Source organism: Corapipo altera, unplaced genomic scaffold, assembly GCF_003945725.1.
Source record: "Corapipo altera isolate COAL_440 unplaced genomic scaffold, ASM394572v1 61016, whole genome shotgun sequence".
NCBI classification, from domain to species: Eukaryota; Metazoa; Chordata; class Aves; order Passeriformes; family Pipridae; genus Corapipo; species Corapipo altera.
This window is the reverse complement of record NW_020885063.1, coordinates 5305-13230: the sequence shown is the minus strand read 5'-3', so window position 1 is coordinate 13230 and position 7926 is coordinate 5305. Positions and strand designations below refer to the sequence as shown.

The 7926-nt window shown below is 60.1% G+C and overlaps 1 protein-coding gene across 1 annotated transcript; it reads left to right on the top strand.

Annotated features, from left to right (window-relative positions):
- The first annotated feature begins 3750 nt into the window (after nucleotides 1-3750).
- Nucleotides 3751-6728, top strand: LOC113959775 (translation initiation factor IF-2-like). Its single transcript, XM_027669009.1, has 3 exons — nucleotides 3751-4515; nucleotides 5045-5235; nucleotides 5324-6728. Exons 1-3 carry the CDS (start codon nucleotides 3751-3753, stop codon nucleotides 5922-5924), a joined length of 1557 nt encoding a protein of 518 aa, XP_027524810.1. The 3' UTR covers nucleotides 5925-6728.
- Nucleotides 6729-7926: the final 1198 nt, after the last annotated feature.

The window sequence follows — 7926 nt, the reverse complement described above, 5'->3', positions numbered from 1 at the left end:
GGGGGGAAAGCATCCCAAAATCCCCATTGTTGACCGTTTTTTTTCCAGCAGTTGTGAGCCTATTTTTATTTAAGATTCAATTTCTCCACGTGCTGACACGGGGTGTGGGGCAGGACACTGTTCCTGTAGGTGAGAATGTGAATCCTGTGGGATTCAGAGGTAACTCCCTTCCTGCTCCAGGGTGGGAAATCATGTAGGAGCCCCAGAAATCCCACATTTAATAAAAATCCTGTTTAGGGGGTGGAAATGCCAAAGCCAAGAGTTTGGGAGTCACTCAGGAACAATGTTTGCCGGGCTCTCCCATCCGCCCTCAGGAAATCCATGGATTGCAGGGACATGGGAAGACTCTGTGACGTCACTGATCACTAATGAGAGCTGCTCCTAATGAAGGTGGGAGCTGCAGGTGACACAGGAGGGCAGAGGGAACTGCACCATCCACAGGGAGCACATCAGCACCCCCAAATCTGCTCCAGGTAAGAAAAAACAGGAAAAATAATCCCCTGTGTCAGGTTTTTCAAGCCCACAGAGAGCCAAGAACCCATAGCAGAGGAAGAGCAGAGCCTGAAAACACACTGGATACTCGTAATCCCTGTTTTTACAGCACATATTGATCCCACAACCCCCATCCCCCCTAAAAAGGAGGAGTTTTGGCTCATGGTGAGGGAGCTGAAAGGACCCAGAGATCCCAGGAGAGTGAGTGGAGCTCGTTAATCCTCAAAACAAGATGCTGGTTAACCTGGGAATGTCCAAGATTGCATCCCAGCCCAGCTAGGTGGGAGTTAACACCTCTTCCAGCTCAAACATTGGGGAAAAAAATAATCACGAGGAGGAATTAATTAATCCCGAGGTGATTAAACGAGTGGCAGGCGCGGGGTGAGGCTGTGGGGGATCTGGCTCCAGGAATGCTGGGATCCAGCTGTGGGAATGCTGGCCCCTGGCAAACCCCTCTGTGTCCTGGCACTTTGGACAGGAGGGCCTTCAGGGATGACTCAGAAAAACACGGAAGCACCGGGAGTTACTTTTATACAGAGAAAACATCACTCCATAAAACTGCAAAACCCAGGGAGGGGGATTTGGGGGGGGGAGAGAGGGGGGATTTGGGTGGATTTGGAGAGAGAGGGAGGATGTGGGGGGAGAGATGAGGGATTTAGGGGAGGGAAGGAGGAGGCAAGGGGGATGTAGGGATATTCCCTTGCTCTAGGAATAAAACACAGCTCTGGGAAAAGCACTGGCTGTTCCCACTGAGGGCTTTTATCAGCCAGTTGTGAACTTTCCCACTTCTTCGTCAGGTTTTCCAGCTGGGAGCCACCTGCCTGGCGGATCTTTATGGGGGGGGGTTGACTAAAAACCGGGAAGAAAAGGTCGTCGCCGAAATCCCGAGGTTTGTCCCGGTTTTCCCCAACCCTCCACAGGGTTGGCAGAGGGAACACACCAGGTTCCAGCTGCCTCCGGGGCTCCTGGACTCCTCCCTTCTGAGGAGGGAATCCCGAGGATTCCTTCCTCCTCAGGAACTGGGGCTCCCGGGGGCTGAGACAATCGCTGCATCGCGTCTGTCCCTCCTTCCCACCCCAGCCCCTCACTGGGAGCCCATCCCCGTGCCAAACCCTCCCTGGATTTGACCCGCTGGACCAAGCAAACAACTTTATCTTTTTTTTCTTCTTCTTGTTGCTTCAAACAGCAACTTTTTATCTCGTGCCGCACACCCCAGATATCCCCCAGCACAAGTTCTCGGCGGTGGGAGTTGTATAATCCGATGGTGTTTCCATGTAAACGCCGCGGGATCAGGGCCTTTCTCGCCCACTCCGGAACCCCCGCGGATCCACAGAACTCCCCACACGGCCTGAGGATCCACAGATCTCTCACAGAGCCACGGAACCTCCTCTGGGGATCCCCAGAACCCCTTAAATCCCCCTGCAGATCCACAGAAAACGCCTGGGGGTTTACAAGACCCATCCAACGCCCCTTTCCCCTCAGACCCCAAACTCCTATAGGGATCCACAGGACCTCCCAAACCCCCTGTGAATCCACAGAATTGCCCCGCGGATCTACGGAACCCCCTGAAACCCCTGTGGGGACCCACAGAACATCTTACAGAAGCACGGAACCCCGAAAAGGACTCCCAGAACCTCCCGAATCCCCCCGTGGAACCACAGAAACCCCCGCGCGGATCCGCGGAGCCCCCGGGTCCCCTGTGAGCGCACGGAACCCCGAAGGCCCCCACGGACCCTCAAAACCCCCCAAACCACGCTGCAGGTGCGCGGAACCTCTCAGACCCTCCGGAACCCCATCCGCCCGCTTCCCCCGGTGACAGCGTCATCCCCGCTCCCGCCGGGGTCACATGAATGGAGCACCGGGGGGGCCGAACCCCCGTTTGCCTCCCCCTCGGGCCCGGCCCTTCCCTCTGGAAGCGCGTTGGGATCTCTCCGCGATCCCGGGGCAGGTGCGGGACCGTTGACAGAGGCCGCTGGGGGCCCTCGCTTGACATTTCCCCCCCCGGTGACCGGCACAAACCGCGGTAACGGCGGACATGGGGCCGCTCTGACAGCGCCGGAAGGACACCGGATTTAGGGGGCCCGACCACCTCTCTCCCCAGAGCCCGGGCCCTGGGGCAGCGCCGGGCTGGGCCCAAGGTCACGGAGCGCGGCCTGGGCTGACAGCGGCAGCCGCGGCCGTGCTGCCCCGGCCCCCCCTGAGCCCCCCGCGGCCCCAGGACCCCCCCACCCTCACCATGGTGCCGCCGCCGCCGTCCGAGTCCCGGAACCGCCGCCGCGCCCGACCCGCCTCGGGAGCCGCCAGACAATGACCCGCCCGGGCGGGGGCGGCGGGCCGCGCCGCGCCCGCACCAATCAGCGCCTCCCATACTAGTTTGAACATGCGGCCGCCACCAATAGAAGCGAGACTTCTTTGCCCCGTCCCCCGCTGGCCCCGCCCCGTGGTTCGTTTAACGGCTGTGTTGCCTTTTGCACACGGCACGCAGGCGGGGTGAGGGGCGGGGCGGGGCATGCGCGCTCCGGTGACGTCACCTCTCGGCCAATGGAAACGGCGGACACTGCGATGGGAGGCGGGGTCAAGGTGACGGACAGCTGCGGGAGCCAATGGAAGGCGGGCAGGGGTTTCCCGCCCATTCCGAGGCCCCGCCCCAACTGTGTTTGTGAGAGGGGAGGGGGGGGGTGGGCGGACGCGGGTGTCGCTGAGAGAAGAAGGAGGAGGGGGGGCTATTGGTTCCTCCGGTAACGCTGGGCCAGGACGGTCTCACCCACAGACCGTCTGTGTGGGCTCTACTCCCGACAGGGCACGGCCCTGCCTGAGGTCGGGGGAGCCCCCGGCAGGAGGGGAGTCCGCTCGGGGACACTGCGGCCCAGCGGTGCCTCTGACCCTCCCCTGTGTTTTCCACATCCAGCCCCGTTCTGCCCCGTAGGGTGAGGGAGAAGGGCAGCGGCAGGAAGGTAACACGGACCCCGCAGCACCCTGGGGACTCGGGAGGACCCCGAGAGGCCGAAGGCACAGTCAGTGCTGAGAGCAGGGATCAAAATGTGATCAAAGCCCCCGGACCGCCCTGTAGGTGCGGGTTTTAAAAACAAACATGTCACAGGAAATAAATTTCTCACACCCGAGCCCGTTTCGGCGTCAAAAGGAACCTGACGGTGTGACGAGGTGGTTTTATAAATGGAACGGGGGATTCCCGAGCCAGGGTCCTGCCGGGCAGGGCCGGGAGCCCGGGCCCCCCCCGGCACGGGCCCTGTCCCCCGGATGCCTCGGGGCACCCCTGTCCCCCTGCCCCAGCTCCGGGCAGGGGTGGGGGGCACTGTCCCCGCTGCAGCTGCCGGGGGGGGCTCAAGGGGTCCCCCAGCCCCCCCGCCCTGCCCCCGCCTGCTCCACGGCCGGAGCAGGAGGAGGAGGAGGAGAAGGAAGGCACCTGTCGCTGTCACTGTCCCCCCGGGGCGCCTGGTTCAGGCTCCCTCCGGCACTGGGCAGGGCTCGGAGGGCCCCGCGCAGCCCCCGCCCCTCGCTGCAGCTGCCGGGAGGGCTCAGGGGGGCCCCCAGTCCCCCGTCCCGCAGCTGCTCCCGGTACCCCCGAGGGGGGCAACACCGCTTGCAGTTGCCCCGGGCAGCAACTGCCGCGGCCCGGGGATCCCTAGGGCTGCCCCGGGGCCTCCGCCGCAGTCTCAGGGCCCCCCGAACCCCGGCTCCACCCGGAGCAGCTGCGGGGGGGGCCCGGGATGGGGCCGGAGCAGCTGCTCCGCTCGGCCCCGGGGGGCTCGGGGCGGGGAGGGGCCACGGGGGGAGCGGGGGTCGCGCCGGGTCCCGGTGACGGTGACAGTGACGGCGGTGGCGGCTCATGCGCAGGCGGGTCCCCGCGTGTCCTCAGATGAGCCCGAGCCCGCAGGGAGCCGCAGCGCGGGGGGCGGGGGCTGCGGCACCCACGGCAGGGCACGGAGGAGACACGCGGTGGCACATACACGCCTGACACACACTGCACGCAGCCGTGAGAGCGGCACAGAAGCCTTACTCCCCGTACACACCCCCTGTGCCCATGCACGCGCCCGCCTGAGCCGTGACACGCACACCCCCCGCGCCTGTGCCACACCAGACCCACCCAGCCTCACACCTGTGGTGGCACATGTGCCCTACACACAGCTGACACACCCCACACAGCCATGTGGTGGTACACGCACCTTACCTTACACACCCCACACAGCCCTGTGATGGTGCACACCCCTGACACACACCTGCACACGACAAACCTCCTCCCTCCCTTCCCATGCCGGTCCCTCACACCCTCCAGCCCCCCCCTCCCTGCTTGGGGACACCCCTCAGGACAAGGTGGGGGACCCCACGTGCCCTGTCTGTGCCACCTCACACCCTCACAACACCCCACAACATCCCCACAACACTCCAGGGTGATCACCTGCCCCTCACCCCAATGGTGGCACTAGCTACCCCTCCCTGGCCCCCCCCAAGGAGCGAGCCAGGCCCAGGCTGGTTTTTCATTCACTTTTCCGCATACTTTATTTGTTACAAACATACAATTCTTTAAATATAGACTGTAAAACTCCATTTGCAAAAATCTGCTACGTCAGGAGTGCTCGGAGCAGGAGGAGTTCGTCGCGTCGGCCTCATCTGCGCTAGTGGTAACACCCAGGACCTGCCTCCGGCCCCCGGAGCCGCCCCCCGGCCGCAGGGAAGGGACACGGGGGCCCCGACCCCCCGGCCCCCCGGCCGCCTAAAGTGCAGGTTTGCTTTAGTTTTTGTTTTTCTTTCATTAAAAAAATAACAGGAATAAAACTTTCTTTTTTTTTTTCTTCTTCTCTTTTCGGCAAAGGGACGTCAAGGCGAGCACTCAGGGAGGGAGGCAGTGCTCCCAGGAGATCTGCTGCTCGGAGGGGGATCCAGTTCTCAGAGGATCCAGCTCTCCAAGGAGGATCCGGGACTCAGAGGAGGATCCAGCGCTCCAAGGATCCAGTTCTCAGAGGATCAAACTCTCTGAGGAGGATCCAGCTCGAAGAGAAGGGTCTGACACCTGGAGGATCCAACTTGGAGGAGGATCCAATGCCGGAAGGAGGATCCAACACTCAGTAGAGAGCTGGTGCTTAGAGGATCCAGCTCTTGGAGGATCCAGCCATCAGAGGATCCAACTCTTGGAGCATCTGGCTCTCGGAGGAGGATCCAGGTCCCAGAGGAGGATCTGGCTCTTGGAAGATCTGGCTCTCGGAGGAGGATCCAGTGCTCCCCCACTGATGTTTGTCCAATCTCCTGGCCCGTTCTTTGCCCCGGATGTGCCAGGGGAGCCGCCCGTGCCAGACCCGCTCTCAGCCGCTGCTCCAAGGCTGGAGCCCCCCAGGCCACTGTTCTGGGGCCACAACCCCGTGGGCTCTGGGCTGTCCTTCCCGAATCCAGGCTGTCCCACCGATACCCAACCCTAGCTCCGGCACCACTGGCTCAACCGGCTCCAGGAGCCGATGAGGGCGACGGCCTCACCCTGCGGGAACACCCGGGAGCATCCACGGAGCTGCCTGGGATTTCCCACTGGGAGGACCTGCCAAGCTCCCTGGGGCGTCACCCCACATACCCCCAGGGCTCCCTCAGCTGCTTTTTTTTTTTTATCTTTTCCAGTTTTTTGCGATTTTTTTCCACTTTTTGCTTTTTTATAAGAGAGGTTGGCAAGGGGTTGGGGTTGGTTTGTCACCAACTCAAGGAGCCGCCGCTGGCATGGCCCCACCCATCCCATCCCCTGCCGCCCACAAATCGCCTGGGAACGAGGCAGGAGAATCCCGATTTTCTTCCATATTTTTTAGGACAAAAGGAATTGAAGCTGTTTGAACTTCCCCTGGAGGTGCTGCTGGCCCCAGGCCTGGCCATTTGGGGCATTTCTAGCGGGTTTTGGAGCACTGGACAGGATTCCCAACTTTCTGTCTGTACAGCCATCGTCACGCTCTCCATCGGCCCTTCTGGGGCAACAAAGCTGGAAGTACCAGGAATTTGGGATATTTTTTCCCCCCCACTTGTGGTTTAAAAATAATAAAAAAAGCAATTTGCCCATTTTCTACAGAATTCAACCCAAACCCAACCAACTCTGATCTATGTACACACGGCCATGTCTATACACACAGAGATGGGAACAGGGGCCCAGGGGAGATGCCGGCACTGTCCTGCTTTCCTGGGAAACACCCACCGGCTCCTGGGGGGTTCCAAGAGAGAAAAAACCCCCAAACTGCCCCAAGCCCCCTCCCCCACAGCCCCCCTGGGCCGCTGCTCCCCTCAAACCCCCTTTCCCCCCCAATTTTATCTCATTTTGGCTGTTTTTTCCGCTGTCTTCCCCCGACGCTCTCTGCTCTTCCCACCCAAATGGAGCTGCGGGAGGTTGCGTCCGTGGATCCAGCACTTCTCCGGCTGGGAAAGGCTCCCAGAGCCGACGCCAGGAGCTGCTTTTTTGGGTTTATTATCAGATTTTGGTGGTTTTGCCTTTTTTTTTTTGTTTTTTTTTTCTCTTCCATGTATTTCTAGCCAGCTCCCCAGAGCTGGGCCAGGCCGGCAGCGACTCTGCTGCTCTCCTGACATAGAAATAAGGCTAAATCACCGCAATTCAGCCAAAAGAAAGAAAAACCAAAGGAATATATATATATTTTTTTATATATATATATATATATCTCATCCTCTTCAAAAATAAAAGGAGAGGTCCCGCGGCCGGACGCCGGTGAGTCCCGCGGAGCCGGGAGCGTTTTTTTTCCCCCCAAATCCGTTGTCGCCGTTGTGGTTTCTGGATTTTCTCCGTGGCAAAGAACACAGAACCAGGAGGATGGGTGGATACAGCAGGAATTCACCGGAAAGAGCTGCCTGAGGGTACAAAATACAGTACGGACACGTCGGCCACCGAGGAAGGACTATTGCTCCCGTGTGAGTGAGGGATCCGGGTCCTTTGCGACGGAGAAGGCTTTAAAAACGGGATAAATGGAAGAAACTCGCTTTAAAAATCCCTTTAAAAAGAGCAACGGCGGCGGGAGCAGCGGGACAGGGCCGGAGCCGGACGGACGGATGGACCCCCGGGGGTCTGCGGCTGTTCCTCACTTCCCAATAAATACGGAGAGAGGGAGATGCCGGATCCATGATAATAAATTAAGGAGGCAGCTGAGCGGGCTCCCAAAAATGGATCAAAAGCAAAAAAAAAAAAAAAAAGTCCTAAAAGTAGCAAAACCGTTGGAGGAGAAGAAGAGGCAAAACTTTGGAATGAGAGCGATGGAGTTCAGAGTTCTGGGAAAATGGGGTGAAAAAGCGGAATTCTGGACAGGGCAGGACTGAGCCGAGGGAGCGAAAAAGAATTTAAAAAAAGACTGTTTGAGAGTGGAAAAATGTGTTTAATAGGAGGTGGCTGGAGGGACCGGGCGGGGCCCGGGGCTGGGCCCGGGGGGGGGGGGGGGGGGGGGGGGG